Genomic DNA, 18,907 nt, shown 5'->3' on the forward strand with positions numbered 1-18,907 from the left:
CTTACCATGTAACTTTTTCTAATTTTATATTCTACATATCTACATTTTGCTTCTTTAGATTCTTGTACTTGAGTATATTTCTGTCCACCTTCAAAAATCTATTAGTGCTCTATGTATCATTTTGCGTTTTGTATTCTCTTTCATTTATTTGCTGTGTTCATTTGATTGTATATTTTATGCTATATTTTTAACATGATTGACTACCTACTTCTGGTATAAGCTTTAAAAGGCACTATATAAAATACTGGCCGATCCATTGGTTGATGTATTGATTTATTTTGCACATGTCTCCAAATCTGTATGGGTACTCAATTTTTCCTAACTGCATAAGAAGCAGTCAATTTCAGATTCTTCCTGCATGACTGAGTATGGCAGTGTGTGTGTGTGTGTGTGTGTGTGTGCCTTTTGGCGGAGTGGGACTTCATTTACAATTTGTGTCTACCTTTCTCCCAGGGTTACTGGAATATTCACAGGCTAACAATGAAACAATGATTCTGATCATGGAATAGGGGCCAGAAAATGCAGTGATTGATTGATTGATTTTTCTTTCTATTCAGGGATTGTTTCATCTTTGCACCAGTGTTTTGGTATAGATTTTAGCCCAAGTAAATTTAAATATAAATTAAGCCAAAAACACTGACTTTTCACCAAATGTATAGTATAACTCATAGGATTATAAGGGTTCACAAAAATATTTCAAAATAACAACAAACAAACTTGAGAAAGGTTGCGGTCTGTAGAAGAGCTGGGTGTCATTAGCAGACTGCAAGCAATATCCATTACACAGAGAAGAAGAAAGATGTTGCCATCCAGTCAGAGACAATTAATAGCTAGCTTGGAGAACTTAGTTAACTAATGATAATAACATTATAGTGGTGGACAGTAGGTGGGCTAGTGGGCAGAGTCCAGAATTTTTTGAGTATGTGGTACACTATATTAATCCCCAAAGGAACATTGTCTTTTTCACATGATATTAGAATGATAAAAGTCCTGACCATACTGTATAAACACAAAAGACAAAGCAAAAACAATTTCATTTATAGCACCACAATGATATATTCAAGCCTATGGAGGAGCAAGTACATTGGATCAATATGATGACTTGTAACAGTCATAGATATACAGAGTATTATTCAAGTTTTTTTTCTAAGAAATGACCTAAGCAAATGTTTCATAGCAGTTGACTAAACCATTTAAAACAAATGGGTGCCAACTGTGTCATGAGACTACTGGGTAGAGTCCGTTCTTTACACAAACACTTTCAAATGACATAAAACTTTATTATTATAAACTATAAACTGAATTCATTATACAGTGAGTACAGATCCATACTCACATCTATTGAACTGAACACTTGACTCTATTAATTACTTTTAGACAGATGTCATAGAGAAGGAATTTGGTGTATTATATGCTGCTTATTAAGGAATCTTTAAGGTTTCATTGAATTAGGATTTAAATATTGCAAAGTTTTCAATAGATTCTAAAGAAAAGTAGATGATGATGTTTCAAAGTGTTTCACACTGCTTTTTGATAGTATTTGTGCAGAAGTCAGCTAATACAATTGTCATTATAAGGAGACTTATTCATGTCACCTTATGTGGGCAGCAATGTTTTGTAGAAATTTTCAGTTGTTCTTTTCAGCTGATTTGAAAGTGTGACATTTGTCACTTTTTAATAGTTTCACAAAAAAGCCTCATAAAAAGCAAACAATAGATAGATTTGTAAACACCCAAGCAGTTTCAGTAATGCTCCAGAATGAGCTACACATTATTCTATATATAAAATATTAGGAAAAGGCATCTAATAATATGAAAACTGATTAATTTTCCATTCACTGATTACTGTATATACTGCGGTGGGCTGGTGCCCTGCCCAGGATTTGTTCCTCTCATTTAAATATTTGATTAGACTTTGTTTTTTGATTGGCTGAACAGATTATGAAATATGAGAAATGAAATAATGTAGAACACGTTTATTTTCTGATATTTTCTAAAAGACCTCTGGAGGTACTGGAGAAAGTGAAGTGCCATTATGAACAATGCTACACAACCTCTCTACCTGACACACTGACACTGAGAACTTTCATCCTATGAATTATTCAGCAGAAGTGTGTGAAGAAACACTACGGGTCCTCCTTCACGCTGATGGCATTATGCATTTATAATGTCTCTCTGTGATGGTCACGTCAAAAAATTTCTTTGTTTACTTTCTTTCTTTTTAGGCATTCTGATATACAGTATGTTCAGACAATAGTGCATGTGTGTGTATATATTTATTTAATCATCTTCTGTGGAAAGCCAATCCCCGCAAACCAAATATCTATCTATCTATCTATCTATCTATCTATCTATCTATCTATCTATCTATCTATCTATCTATCTATCTATCTATCTAAATGTGCAATGACATCGGCTGAAGCTTTGTCAAAACGTCGATATTATTAATGATTTTTGGTTTTCCATACGAAAAGAAAAACGTTTTTACACTACGATTTGCAATATTTCATTCCATCTAAGCATCTCATGTAATGCCATTCTCTGCAAGTTCACTTTACAAGCCTGTCTGATGGTGTCCCTGTTTATTTTCAAATAGAGGTGCAGGTGTTGGGATGACATAACTGCAGCAAAGGGGAGGAAAAAAAAGTCGCCTGACGTACCAAAACAGCGGGCTTATCAAATTGGCACTCGCTAATTCGGCTAACCTTCCAGCCACTTTCAAATCCGCACACTTTCCACACAAAAGGCGGTGCTTTTGAGCTCTCGGTGGTTTAATACAAACCTCGATGCCACCCTCTGCGTGATTGACACCTGATGGTCCTTAACCCTCTGCTTAGGGTCCTTCTACGCCTCTAAAGTTACAGTATTCATCAGCTTTGCAATCGTTTACTTTTCGTAAATCCCTGTCGCACTTGCTTCTGATTGGTAAATGTATGATATTGTGTTTGTGCATGTTACTAATCGTGTAGTTTTTGCAACTGTATTCCTTGGTGTTTGTTTACTGTGTCTGTTGGGAATTGTGAATAAATATAATTTAAATTATATGTTGGTTACTATCGCACAATTTCACTATCATGATTTTTAATCTTGAAAATAATTTTGTTTAGCAGTATTTGTGATTTCTTACATATCCACAGTTATCTACTTTTGTATTAGCTAGGAACTTATATTGTATCGTGTTGTTGCACTGTGGTACAGTATTCGTTGCCTCCTGACTCTTTATTTTTCACGTGACGGCATGCCTGTTATATTTTGATCCTATCCTGTCACCGCCTGTCAGTGTCCTCTTTCTCTCAGCTTCATTGACGGAGTGCTTCTTTCCTAACTTTTACAGGGAGTCCCCGGTGGACTGCAGTCTCGGCAAATGTAATAAATTGGTTTCCACCGCGGAGGCGAGCCAGATGAGCTACGGCAGTTATATGGATGAGAAGAATGGCCCTCCACCCAACATGACCACGAACGAGAGGCGCGTTATCGTACCGGCAGGTGAGTTGGCTTGCATCACTCCCTGCCTTACTGGCGGAGTGCGGAGATGTGTGCCTATATACTGTGATACATTTCATTTTATTAAGCTGGTGAAGTTGTTTCGTTATAATTTAGGGGTTGTTTCTCCGTACACGGGTGTGTATTCGTTCTTTATGTATGTATGTATGTATGTATGTATGTATGTATGTATGTATGTATGTATGTATGTATTTCTTTATTAGAACGTCTCTTGTGTTCGATGAGTTTTACGTTAAGGATTACATGACCACCTGGTGTCGGAGTTTGTGTTACTAGTGTAATAGTGCAGTAAAAAAAGAATTTATATTTAAAAAGTTAGAACGAGGTGTTTTAGTATAAAAATACAGATATTTATATTTGATTTTCATAAATTGATTTGTATAATTTCAAATGTTTTTTACATAAAATACTAATGCAATATCTCATTCAGACGAGTCATTGTGCTCTAATTGAGGTTTATTCAATATTTGCTAAACACTGAATTTGCATATGATCAGGCTGCCGCTTACCTTAACGCAATTTGCCCAATTGTCGTCTGAATATGCGTCGTCGTTGTAATTCATTTCATCTTTAATTTATGTATGGCTTCATTCATGATCAAACCTGCTTAATCCAAAGCAGAATCGCGAGTTCCGCACACAACGCACACATTCACATTCACTCATATGGGGCCAGTTTTCAGTAGACAGACAATTAACTAAAAGTGAGCGTTTTGAGACAAAAACTGCAGTAGCCGAAAAAAAAATTAAACCGAAGTGGTGAGATAACGTGGCGTTACTGCTGTTTTTTATCTTTGATTTTTCCCCCCAGGTCTTCAACACTCTGGAAAACATCGGCGCCTCATATATAAAATATGCTACGTTTTCTTTATAAGGCTGTATTATATTACGAATTATTGAAAACTGTGCAGGATACGTGGGACAGTTAAAGTTCCGTTGTGTTGCTAAATCTGATATACTGTACTAATCTTTGGAGCTCTGAATACGTGTATGTTTTGCAAAGCTTTTAAATAAAGTATGGTGTTTTTACTTTTGAATAAATGAAATGAATGTAATAATAATGTTTTTATTATATTGTACCTGATTTAAATGTTAATAATACCTGTTTTATTATTTAAAATATCATCAAAATATTTTGATAGCAAACTTTTGATACTGTAATCATAAAATGGACATTTAGTGGGAAAACATAAAATTTTAATTTTGCTTAAGTTGAAGAAACTTGTAAACTGATTAGGGTTAGAAAGGAAGATTATAAAGTTATACATGTCATAATTAATTTATATTGTTTTGTTGTTATTAATTTCAGACCCCAGTTTTTGGTCGCAAGACCACGTACGGCAATGGCTGGAATGGGCAATCAAAGAGTATGGCTTACTAGATATTGACACATCATTACTTCAGAGTATGGATGGCAAAGAGCTTTGCAAAATGAACAAGGAAGATTTTTTAAGAATCACTTCAGGGTATAATGCTGAGGTCTTACTGTCACATCTCAATTATCTCAGGGAAAGTAAGTATTGATTTAGTCTTCCTGCCAATGTAGCTGTACCCTGTCAAGTGTTTGCATGGGCTAATTGGTTGGTTGAACGAGCGACTCTTGCAATAAAAGCTAACAGCTTATATTTGGCCACAGAATTTTTAGTGTTTCTGTAATGTATGTTTTATGGCATTGGTGAACCAGAGAATGTGACATTTGCTTCTGCTACATCTCTCTTTAATTCTAATGTACTACACTGTTGTGTACAGAGTTTATTATAGTGATTCTCTCCCTTCTAATGGGATGAGACTTGTATTTGGTGCTTGGTGTAAGAACACTAAATGTTTTAGAAAATATGCTGGTGTAAATCAAAAAAGTGCAAGTAAAGTCTAGCTAGGTTAAAACAGGTTGAACTTATATACATATTAATAAATATATATAAAGAGAGAGAGAGAGAGGAACTGATCCTGCAAAGAAGGACGGCACAAAGAGCCATTAGTAAGATTTGAAGCACCACCAACAAATCCCATTTCATAGGTTTTGTCAATAGACCTGGTTTAACGAGTATATGGTGTCTGTTTTGGGCTTTTTCACAAATTACACTTTGCTGGTAATTATGGCAGTGTGAGAATTCAGATAATGTTGTGGCTCATGAGGTTGATTGTGATTTTTTGGTTGTAGGAATAAACAGAGAGAGATTGGCTGTTGTGACCCCAGTTCTTTTCTTCCATTAAATTTCTACATCAGACCATGGAAAAGGTAGACTATTGGTGCACTAGAAATATACAGTATATATATGGAAGAGAAGGTCTGCGATACGGTTTGCATATTTGCAGCTGGAGATCCACAAAGGGAGAAAAAATGAATTACGTTACATAAAGTAGTTTTTATTCCTGAGCTTTCAACCCCTGCCAATGGTCTTCATCAGAGGATAATGCTTAGACTTAAAAGAATAAAAGGTAATATATAGCAAAAATGATGTGGGGGGGCAGTGAGGTGGCTAAGTCAGTGTGATCGGGGGGGGGTATTGGGTGTAATGTCTTGTTTATTATGAAGATGTTCTTCTTAAGTTTGCATATGCTGGATTTATGTCTAAGTGTCTGTTGATGGCGTTCTCATTTGACAGCCAAGATTCGGCCAGCTCTCTGGCACTTTTAGTACTGGCTTTAAATTTTACTTGTACATTGTCCCAGTTAAATGTATGTCCTGTTGATTTAGTGTGTGTATAGATCAATGATCGTGAGTCATTTTTTCTGACGGTGTTGTGATCTTCCTGTATACGTGTTGCGATTCTTTTTGATGTTTGTCCTATATATATATTTACTGATACACCAGCATAGCAAAATGGCAGTTTACTAAAACAAGCGTAATGGTGCTTTGATAAATGCATCTGTTTCAATCACATAATGCATTTACAAACTTCTGTTCACTGGATATGCCGTACATCCATCCCTTTTTCTTTGTACTTCTTGTTTTCTTTCTTTGGCTGACATTCCAATGTGGGCATGGGCACCGGCATGGGCAATATGTGTGTGTGTATCTCAGACTTTCCTAAACCAGTTGGGGGTCAGAGTAGACACACGTGTACACCCACACTCAGGTCTTTGGAGTTGTAGGGTAAAAACCCAAACATACACAATGAGAATGTGCAAGCTCAACATGGACAATGTTAGAGCAGGAGATTAAAAGCCAGGATTGTGGATCTGTGAAGCACAAGTATTTACCTCTGTTCCACACTTTCATTAAAAATGTATTTTGTTATTTTTGACTGCTTGCCATCATTTCAAGTATGAAGAGATGCTATGAGTACCCCCTCTTGTGTTACAGTATATACGTTGATAGTCACTTTCAAGTGTATCAAAAGCAAAGCACTGCTGTGGATGACAATGGTGCCTGATAACTCCGGAGACCGGTGTTCAGTCTTTGTCCTGGTTACTGACTGCAGAGAGCCTGTATGATTGTCTCAAGAATATTCAGTTTATTCCCACAAGCCAAAGATGTGCAGGTTAGGTTGGTAATTCTAACCAGAATTGTGTGGACATAATCATCTGCCAAGTTGAACAGATACCACTGCATAGGTTGGTTCTCCTCTGTGGAGTCTTCAGCTCCTTACAATCATATAACTGAATTTAGTGGAAATGAGCAATGGATTGCTAAATCTCAATATATTATGACTCGCTTCTGAGAAATAATAGTGTAAAAACTGCAGACTCAAAGCATATTTCAGTTTACCTCCTGGGTTCATTATTTCCCAAAAGCCTAAAAAACTTTTACAATCTGCCTTCAACTGAAAATGAGTGTATAATAAAAAAAAACAGCTCTTGTTTTTTATCAAAATATCCCGGGCTGATTTAAAAAGTACAATGACTTGTTTAATATTAAACGTTTACACCACTTATGTCTCAGTGACCGATCTGAAGTAGAGACCTATTTGTGACTAGGTTAAGAATTATACATTGACTGTTTTAACTAACACAGGAAAATAGTCATTCAATTCACATGTTATATAGGATCAATAGGCACAATGGCACACTAACTAGCATTGTTGCCCCAGAGACCTGGAGATTGGGTTCAAATCCTAGGTCAGATCACTAAGTGTATGGAGTTTGCACATTGTCTTTTGATTTTGTGGCATTCTAAGAACATGCAATAGTCCTCGTGTGAGGGATTGTGGGTATGTGTGTGTTCATTTTGAACTATTGGGGTATCCAGGGCTGGTTCCTGCCTTAAGCTAAATTAAGTAGATATAGACTTTAGCCGCTATAATAAGTTAGAAAAACAATGATGGATGGGTAGATAATGTAATATACGATTGACCGACATGATGGTGTTAGGTTAATTTGAAACTCTAAATTCAATTTATGAGTTAGCCTGCATGTTTGTGTGAGTGCATCCTTTGTGGCACTAGCTTTGATTCCAGGATAGCCTCCAGCCTCCATCATATTCTTAGGGGACTGAAGATGGTTGATAACGGACCATAAACAAGAGGCACTTTTACAGAATTTACACAGTTTAATACACCAGTCAAAAATGATATTTTATATGTTATTTATCCCATGTAGTTTCTAGTGGTGACCAAGAAAAATGTTTAATGTAACGTTTTAATGCAAAGTAAGGAACAATAGTTTACGATATAATGGAAACCACTAATGAGAAAGGCTGTACAACATCATATGGATCTCTCTGTCGTTTGTTGGTCAAGAGTCCTGTCTTCGGTTTAAAAAGTCATTTCTTTTGTTTTTTGTATATGATGTTCACTGATTATCACAACAGTATCTATGTAACATTATTCTAGCAAAAAAAGCATGTGTTTTACACATTTTGAGTATATAACTGATTAATTGACATGGAGAATATGCACATGAGTAAAGTGAGATTTTTTTTTTCTTTTTCCATAGACATTTTACACATCATTTGCCTTATTTCTTTAACGTATCCATTGCATCAAATAAGAATAGTATGTGCAATTGTGGCTCAGTGATCTTGTAGCTCCAGCAGGTGGTGTTCAACTCCTGGCCCAGTCATTTTCTTAGTGTGCATGTGCATTGTCCCTGCCTCTGTATTATTGTTACCATTTTTTCTCTTTTCTTTTTGCTTGGTTGTTCTAATCTTAAATTGTCTCCATTCTGCGTGATACTGGTTAAAGTATGAGAGGGCACTGCTTTCATTTGATGATAGACTATTTGTGTATGCAGCATTTAATCTGCTAAAGTGTCAGAATGCTATACAGCATAACTAATTGTATGTTTCACTAGAGGATAATTTCAATATCCAGTCAATAATGGAGCACTGTGGGAACACCCTGATTACCACAGGGTATTGCATACAGTGAGTGTGCTCTGTTGTACTAGTATGCCATCTGGAAATTCCTTGTGATGAGTCTTTAGTGGAAGAAGTGTGTTCAGAAAATGTATTATTTAACATCCATCCTTCCATCTTTCCATTTTCCTAACACTCTTATGCACGGCCGGGTCATAGGGAAGGTGGAGCCTATCCCAGCAATCATTGGGCACGAGGTAGGAAAAAATAAGGGCAAGGCACCATCTAAGTGTTGTTTAACATACAGCAACTTCAGAATTAAAGAGTGCTCCCTAAAGTAATGTTCTCAACCTAAATTCAGGGCTGTAGGGGGCCACAAATAGATAGATAGATAGATAGATAGATAGATAGATAGATAGATAGATAGATAGATAGATAGATAGATAGATAGATAGATAGATAGATAGATAGATAGATAGACAGTTTAAGCAGCATCAAGCACATGACAGGGCCCAGACCTGGAAAGGGTTCCAGTCCATCACAGGGTCCATACATGCAGGCATCCTTACACATACAAGGACAGTATACAGTCATCAGTTAACCTAACATGCAACATTCTTGACATACGAGTTTCACCAAACTTTTTTGAAAAATGACAAAAATATGCTTCAATAAAGAAACAGAAAATGTATTTCTCACCTCCAGGTCCAACTGAAAATTATTAGATAATACAGTTCCCTGTTTCTGCTGTGACAGAAGATAAGTAAAACTTGGCTATTTATCCATTTCAGGTGTACACAACAAAAAGTGCAAGTCAAAACCCACCCCTGGGTGGAATGACACACTTTCAAACTCTGGGCCATTTTAGAGGAGTGAAGCAGTCTAATAACAAACTGTATAAAACTGGAGCCTCTGGAATAAGCCTATAGTTGTACAGAATCAATACGAAAACTCTGCAAGGAAGGCGAACTAGTAGGTGATCAAACAAGGCTTCAGCAAGAACAGTACACACTGCTCTACTTTGCCAAACAGATTTTAGTTTTAGGGATAATTTATTTAATCTGAATTTTTTATAGGTCTGATAAAAAAATCACATATTACACAATATGGAATAGTGTTGTTCTTATATATTTCATGACACACACACAAAAATAAGTCATTTCTCTTTTTAAAGATTATGAACCATTACGTAAAGTGTGTTAGCATTTTAGGGTTAGTTAGTTAGTTAGTTAGTATCATGTTTTTTCCAGATAATCCCAAATTTTGAAGCGGTGGGTGTTATGTATTATATTGTTAGATTTAGTGCATTCAAAAAACATAAACCAGGCAAAGGCCTTCCGCACCTGCCTAGAAATAGACTTCACCCCAGGCAACCTGACCTCAAACTCTATAGACAGGCAACAATGAGGAACACGTTTTTAAAGTTCAAAAATATCCTAAATTTCCAAATTGACCACCAAGGGACAAGAACTGTAAGAAACACCAGGCTTGAATAACTACACCATAAACTGGATATTTATAAAGAAAGCTATTTGGTGATTAACAAAGGACAGCATCTGCAGAAAAAGGCAATCCACTATGAACAAGGCTCAAGATGAAAAAGCACAAACAGAAGCAACATATACAGCATTCAGAAAATCAGTACCCACAATAGATGCCCCCCCTTCAAATGCTAGTGTTCCCATGAAAGATCCACTCCTCAGACTCACAATATATGGGCAGGAGTCGGTCCTTCAGGGTGATATGAGGGGGGCCCCAACACTTTGGGTTCCACTGACAAAACACAAGATCAACATAGTATATATACGTATATATCAATAGATGATAAAAAAAACCAGAATAATAGTAACAAAAATTTCAATAGACATCAGAAAAAGTGTACTCTACAACAGAGGAAGAATATAGCAAACAGGAAAATCAACATAAGCCAGAGAACACACACTGGCTGAAACATGACATATATAGTATAGGCTTAGCTCAGAAGTTACCGTGTAAGTTTATAGTAATGCAAAGAAAGATATGCATTATGGCATAATTTTCATTTTTAGAATTCTTAACAGTTTCTAATTTCTGTTCATATACAAGGTCAGCATGTACTTGTTTTCCAAACTTGTGATCAGATAAGACTGTCTTTTAATTGTATTATATTTACTTGTGTTGAAGGTTAAAATAGACTTCTTATCATGTATACAGTCTTGCACCCTTGCCTCTGTCTTTGTTTGCTACTACTGTATTATATAATACATTTGAACGGTTTTCGTTGGCTTACACATTTCCTTTTGATGCTCTCCTCATGTGTTTTACAGTGCATCAATCTCTCATGTTTATTACATGTCACTGCTATGCACCTAGAAGTACCAGTCAATCACTGTTTATTGGAAAAAACAGGTTTATAAAACAAATGAATTGACTCTATTATGTTGCTGTGGTTATTTGTTTGTTCCACAATCTATCAGAATGCATGATTCCATACTGAGCAAACATTTTCATATGAAATGTTAATGACCCAAAAGGAGTTATCTGTAGAAATGCTGCGTTAACTTCTCTTAAGCTTTTGTGTGCTTCTAAGTCCAGGAGTAGCTGACACATACAGTATGTAAAGTGCAGGAAATGTTGGAGCATACTTGCATAATGACCTCTCAATATTATGATAAAAAGGGAAAAAATAAAATGCTTGACAAATAAAGTGATTTAAGTACATTGTATGGTATAAATACACACTATATGGGAACTAAAATCTTACCATGAATACAGTTCTAGGCAGCATAGTCAGTGGTGTTAATGCAGCTAGTCCATTAAGATCACACACCAAAACATATTTTCACTTGCCCGTCCATAAATTCTAGGTTTTTGGTGAAAATGAATGTGTATACTCACGTATATGAAGTTTTATAAAAAATAGAAGAACAATCAATACTATAGCAAATTTTGCAGAACGCATACCATCAAAGGAATCAGAAAAATGTTCAGCTTCATTTCAGAGTAATACTAGGTATTAGTCATGCATTAATATTACAACTTAATTTCATGTCTGTGTGCCTTTTATAGAATTTTCCATGGTGAATATAATTTTAATAGACATTAGTTTAGATAAATGCATTTTATATACACTGCCTTTCACGATTCAGAGCACCTCATTCACTTAATTCTTCAAAAAATCAAGTTAAATATTGATGGTTCCAATAGTACTACCATCTACCACACTTCATGGGAACCTGTTCTATGTATCTACTGTTCACTGTGTGAAGAAATATTTTCAGATGGTTGTGTGAAATTTACCCTAATCAACTTTCATTTGTGACCCTGTATTCTTGTTGAAGTCTTACTGTTAAAGTAACAGAATCTATCAACTGGACTAATTCCTTTAATACTTTTAAACAATTCTGTCATAGTATCTGTTAAACTTTAATTGCTTAATATAAAATTATTCATTCCTTCAATCTCACCTTGTAGCTAACATCCGATTATCCGGAAACCAGTTGAATTGCCTTGGTCACAACTCATCTTTGCAATGTTGCCACTATACTTCACCCACCCATAGTGCAAATCCCATCCCAACAGTAGAAAGCATCTCAGTTTTAACATAGTAAACTGTGATGGTCAGTCGCAAACTCACAATGTTTGGCTCAGAAGCAGTCCCTGTGCATCATGAGCTAATAGGAAAACTCCATTAGTCAGCCATTTTTGAATACTGTCAGTGGGACGCTTTCTGGTGAAATCAGCTGAGCTCTGTCACTGTCAGCTCCCTTCTCTTCTGTGCAATATGGCCACTTCATCAGTCTACTAGCTAATTTTTGGACTTTCTCAAATGTCATTATGTCATTTTTATAATATGGAGACCACAACTGCACATAATATTTCAAATGAGATCTTAGAGAGCTGGAGTCTATTCTAGCAAAATCAAGCCAAAGCAGGGACTGACCATGGTAGAGACACATACCCACACTTTCTCTATCATTACCAGCTAACATAATGTCCCTCTGTGGACTGAAACCAAACTAACATGACGAAAGCACATGAACACAAAGATAGTTTGGAGAGTCCAAACATAAGGCACTCCAGCCGGTAAGCAAACAAGTGTCAGAGGGCTGTGCATTATATCAGCTTGCTGCCAACATAAAACTAGTGTGCAGTGTAATAGTATATTCAAATGCTTCATAGGTTTAAATTCAGATTTAACAGAGTAGAGGAAAGCAAAATGTGCAGTGACCCTAAGGATCTTTAATTGTGGTGTCCTTGCCGTGTGGTATGAACACTGAGATCAACAGTTTACTTAACATAGGTAGAATGCTCAGAGGGGACTGGGCGGTCTCTTGGTCTGGAATCCCTGCAGATTTTATTTTTTTTTCTTCAGCCGTCTGGAGTTTTTTTTTTTTTTTCCACTTCACCCTGGCCATCGGACCTCACTTATTCTATGTTAATTAATGTTGACTTATTTTTATTTTTTATTGTGTCTTCTATTTTTCTATCCTTCATTTTGTAAAGCACTTTGAGCTACATTTTTTCTTGTATGAAAATGTGCTATATAAATAAATGTTGTTGTTGTTGTTGAAACATAATCACACTTTGTTTATTTCGCCTCACCAAGCTCGTAGAATAAAATTTAACAGTTTCAGTGGCTATCATTTTTTTAATGACTAATTGCAACTCTGCTGTAAAATTAAATTAAAAGAAGGTGTCATTCAGCCAAATGGGACCATAACCAGGAGCAAACACAGTTTATAAGTCAAATCAGTCCCTATTAATTTGACCCTTCTTTAAACTTGAGATGTTGTCAGCCCTCTGTGTGCAGCTGTCCCATTGCTACTCTTTCTGATCTTGGATTTTGCCAACTCTGTCCTTTTTCCAAAAAAATCATACTTTCCGTTGGTCTCATTCCCTTTAGTAATTTAAAGACCAATGCTACTGTCCCTTCTCTTTATTCTTGTATGCTGTTTATTCACGGTATTCTTATACTTACAGTACCTCCGAAATTGTGTTTTTTCTTCCTGTTTAATCCTTGCAAGAGTGTCCTTTTTGTGTACAAGCAAATGATTTGCCACTAGAGTGCTAAACAGCGTATGCCACTGATATACAGAAAACACAATACACTGCAAACCTATCTCTGCCTTGAGGAACACCAAGTTGGCTCTTTCATAAATCCTGTTGTAGGTCCTTTTCACATATAATGGAGCTAATAAACCTCTGCATCTTGTGCAAGTCTATGTCTGTATTCTGTATATCAGCCAAATTATTACCCATTCACTGGTCATTAAATGCAATGTGTCATATTTGATTCCATAAAAATGTGGAAAATTTAAAGTACATTCAAAAAAAAAAAGAAGCAGAGTTTAGATCTAGAATTCCGGTAACACAGAAACAATTTTAAAGTACCGGGAAATATATTCTTTCAATTTTTTCAGTGGGAAAATCAACACAGACCTTGTGAGAACAGACACATTTTGCATAGACTATAACCACATACAGGATTCAAACCAAGCGCACTGGATCCATTAGGCAATAGTACTATCTGCTGTGTCACCATGCCACATATAATTAGACAACATATTCAAGGGGAACATAAATGAATCATCATTAGAGGAAAGAGTTATATACACTTATGTATAAACACAGGCACACATTCTGCATATGTGCACACAAACTGATATGTTTTCAATATGAAAAACACACCAATATTTAGCTGTACAGACTACCCAGTTTATGTATACACACACACACACATACATGTTGACAACATTAACACATGCATATGTGCACATATACACAAACACACACACACACATAGGTCTATAAATGTTAGTTTACTCAAATGTATTGGTACATACATACACCAAATATTGTCTCTCAAGGGTGGATATAAATGAAATTACAAATATGTTTCATTTTATAATTAATATTGAAAGATCTTGTTTTTAATGTGGCTAAAAACTGATTCTGTATGCATTTTTAGTGTTGTAAAAAAAAAAGTGCTTTTGGTACTAAATAGAACAATAACGCTAAGTTCTCATTGCCTGCAGCAGCACATGAAAGGGTTAACACCTACGGCAGCCTTCCCCCACCCCCAGTAGTGTATGCCCCTAGCTTGTGTGCTCTGAGTAAGTTTGCAATTATTTTGTAGAGTATTCAGGTTTGATTGCTGAGCTGAGACTGCATAACAGACAATGGCAGCCCTGTTCTCTCAGTCCATGGCCAGGAGAGCACGGATACCCTGGGGGGTTTTAAAAAACCAGACGTGGACCAAATTTACCCTCTTCCCAAATGTCTGAAATAATATATAATGCATACACATGTGCTTATATTGTTATCCATATTTAGGACACATATTCTAGACTTACTATTGATAATATATTATTAACCTAGATGTTAGTGTGAGTTCAAAACGTTGCTTTCAGATTTGTGTGTGACTTTACCATATACAAAATATTTTATCAGGTGTGAAGTAGCAGCCTCTTCTGCCAACAAGGTATAGTTTTAATTGTTTCATATTAAATTCCATCTATGCTTTATATTTACATAACATGTACGTGTATATATCCACAATAGGAGGCAGTGAGATGTTAATGTTTCCCCTGCTGAAGCCCTGCAGTGTAGAAAACATCGAAAATTGAACATACTGAAAACTTTTATGTTTACTTAGACATATACTGTATATTATCATTGTCTTGTTCCATTCAGTTGAAACTTTCTGTCTCCTTCAATGAAAAGACACCAATAAACAGGGATTTAAAAGGCAGAAAAAAGAGAAATAAACAGCCTTTGTATTTACTCTGTCTTAGATTCAGAACATCTTAAAATAAATTGAAGTTTTTCAAACTGTAGTTTCAGTATGCTTTCTGCAAAAACATTCAAGAAGGAGGAGTGGTTGTTATTTTAGGTTTGATGCAATCACAAATACTGTTTTCGAAATTAAAACGGTGAGGACAGTGGTAAGAAGGGTACCATCAGGGATGGCTAGTGTTGGCTTGTGTTACTAAGGGCTGTAGCGTGAACTGTTTGTGTTAGTAAGAAGTCCTTTTTAGAGCTTTTGCTGATCAAACAAGTAAGGTTTGATTTACTGCAACTGAATTTTTTGGTTTGTTTTGAGATATTGCACCACTTTTTCTCATTGATAAAACATAACAATTAAAAGATACAATTATAAAAGTTTTGTTATTGTAACATTTAGTAAGAACAGTAATTCAGTATAAATGTACAGTCTAGCTATATTATTTCTAATTATTTTAACAGTTGTTAACCGAGTGTTTGGTGTATTGCAGGTAGTTCAACGTTACCCTACAACACCCCATCTCATACGGAGCAGTCCCCACGTCTCCAAGCAAAAGAAGGTACTGTAAATTTTACTCTGTTAAACAATCCACAGAGATGTCCATGAATGGGTACATTGTCTCTCTGCAAAGCAGGCAGCTTGTTTTCTTCTTTGTTTCAATGCATTTATGGACAGCAACTAATACCCATGGCATGAGTTTGTTTACCCATATGGAATAAATGTATAATCTAGCTCACCAGTTGTGGACTACTGCTAGGCAGGAATATGTAATTATCTATCTATCTATCTATCTATCTATCTATCTATCTATCTATCTATCTATCTATCTATCTATCTATCTATCTATCTATTATATAGTGCCTTACATATCTATCTATCTATCTATCTATCTATCTATCTATCTATCTATCTATCTATCTATCTATCTATCTGTTATATAGTGCCTTACATATCTATCTATCTATCTATCTATCTATCTATCTATCTATCTATCTATCTGTTATATAGTGCCTTACATATTTATCTATCTATCTATCTATCTATCTATCTGTTATATAGTGCCTTACATATCTATCTATCTAATATCTATCTATCTATCTATCTGTTATATAGTGCCTTACATATCTATCTATCTATCTATCTATCTATCTATCTATCTGTTATATAGTGCCTTACATATTTATCTATCTATCTATCTATCTATCTATCTATCTATCTATCTATCTATCTATCTATCTATCTATCTATCTGTTATATAGTGCCTTACATATCTATCTATCTATCTATCTATCTATCTATCTATCTATCTATCTATCTATCTATCTATCTATCTGTTATATAGTACCTTTCTATCTATCTATCTATCTATCTATCTATCTATCTATCTATCTATCTATCTTAATGGTGCCTTTCATCTACCTATGTAATTGCTTATTTGTTTACTGTTATTACTATATTAGAATTTGAACGAATAACATCAATGAACCCATGCACTTACATACTTGTAGCTTGCAGCTATGTTTCTAAAAATAAAAATATTATACATCCTTTTTCTAAACTCACTCTTTTAGTTTCAGTATCAGAGGAAGTCATATTCTATCACATCAGCATCAGACAAAAGGCAGGAAACATGCTTAGATGAAATGACAATATATCATAGTAATCACACAAAGCACTACAAATAAGATCTACTATTTAATTTATTGGACTTGTCTTTTGGACGTGGAAGGAAACAGGAGTACATGGAGAAAATTCATGCTAGTGCAGGGAAAACATCTAAAGTCAATTAAAGCATTCAAACTTAGGTCCTGGATGCAGTAAGGAAGGAGATCTATCAGCCACAGATGATACTCTTCTTTTTCTTTTTATTCTTCTTATGTATTATTATTATTTTTCATTTTTTTTGTACTCCAGTATAACCATTTTGTTGAATTTTACATAAATTGTATTTAATGTTTGTTATATTTTATTACACCAATAGGACTTCACATATGACTGCAAAGATGTATGAGTGTGTACTGTATGTATTCTGTGACTGAAGCAGAATCCCATTCAGGGTTTTTTTTGTTTGTTTGTTTTTTGTTTTGCTGGATTCTTTCTCTGTACCCCAAAATAAATAGAGCCAGAATTGAAGAAAAACCTGGTAGCACATTCGCCTTCTTAAGATATTCACTTTTTCCTGACTGGGTCCATGAAAAGCTGCAACCTACATGAGAACTAATGGGTGCAGACGTAGTCTATTCCTGGACAGTGCCACAGTTCATTGTATACTCAAAATGAGTGATTTTAGATTTTTGCCAATCAGCATGGCATCATGTCCTTAGACCACTGCAAAAATCAAACTCCTGGAATGTACCATTGTAAGAATCCATAAATTCCACAGAAAAGAAACTCAGCCTCAAAACTGAGTCCACATGCTGTGAATTGGCTGCGCTACCTGCCGTGCCATTGGAGTCTACTGTTGGAACTGTAAAATACTTTTATGCATTTGTTATTTTGTTTGAATATTAATATTCTTTGGCTCTCTCCTTGTTAATATTAATGTGCCTGACCCTCATCTGTCTGCACCTGGCACTCAAAGAAAGCATTTAGAGGCCAGCAATATCTGTGTACATGTATAATGAAAGATACAGAGAAGAAACTAAAAACTGAGAAGTCATTTCTAAAAGAAAAACAATGTTGAATTTAAATGTGCAAATCACATTAAAGTTTTTTTTTATTATTTTTTGCTGGATACATGGTAGATGCAACAAACAAAAACGGCCAAAAAGAATACAATACTATGTGAAAATGAAAATCCAATGTTACAGAAAAGAAACCCTTTCCTCCCACTCTTCCCACTCTGTGCACTTCACTGCTAATCTTTATCAGCTAGAGACAACCCTGAAATTATAACAAATGGAGCAATTGGCAGGTGCATCTTTTGTGAATGAAATAAAGCCATGACTACTTGAAGTTCTCATTCAGGCTCTCCTCATCCATCCTCTACCTGATCTCGGGCTGCTAAAAACTCATCCACAATGCTAGGGCATTAGCAAGACAAAAGAGGAACAAGGCTGTCTTCCTTTCTTCTCTAATGACGGTCTGAACCAAAAAGAACGAAAACTGGACAAGGTTTTTAATTTTTTTTTTTTTTATTTGAACAAGGCTCAAGTGAAGGGGTCGATCTCATTGCCAGGTTATTTCAAAAGAAGCTTATCGGGAGTGTGTACAAGTGTGTGTGTGCGTATGTGGCTAAAGGGGGGGGGGTTACAGAAGAGACAGGTGGTCTCTCAAAGTAGAAAGGCAAGCTCACTTTGTTTTTAGGAAATTAATTGATGGTCTTTCTTTGAGGAAGGGGAGCAATGAAAGTGATGTTTGTGCAAAAATGGGCCTTCTTCGTTTATTGGTGTGTGGACTG

The 18,907-nt window shown here is 35.5% G+C and overlaps 1 protein-coding gene across 5 annotated transcripts in view; it reads left to right on the plus strand.

The window, feature by feature from the left end:
• Positions 1-18,907, plus strand: part of fli1 (Fli-1 proto-oncogene, ETS transcription factor) — a 75,967-nt gene that overhangs the window by 28,232 nt on the left and 28,828 nt on the right. For all 5 annotated transcript variants that reach the window (XM_039764059.1, XM_039764061.1, XM_039764064.1 and 2 more), the window contains 3 exons: positions 3,334-3,485; positions 4,812-5,015; positions 15,998-16,066. In XM_039764059.1, the coding sequence (XP_039619993.1) occupies positions 3,334-3,485; positions 4,812-5,015; positions 15,998-16,066 (425 nt within the window). The remainder of the gene's footprint in view (positions 1-3,333; positions 3,486-4,811; positions 5,016-15,997; positions 16,067-18,907) is intronic.

The sequence above is a fragment of the Polypterus senegalus genome, chromosome 9 (assembly GCF_016835505.1).
Source record: "Polypterus senegalus isolate Bchr_013 chromosome 9, ASM1683550v1, whole genome shotgun sequence".
Classification (NCBI taxonomy): domain Eukaryota; kingdom Metazoa; phylum Chordata; class Cladistia; order Polypteriformes; family Polypteridae; genus Polypterus; species Polypterus senegalus.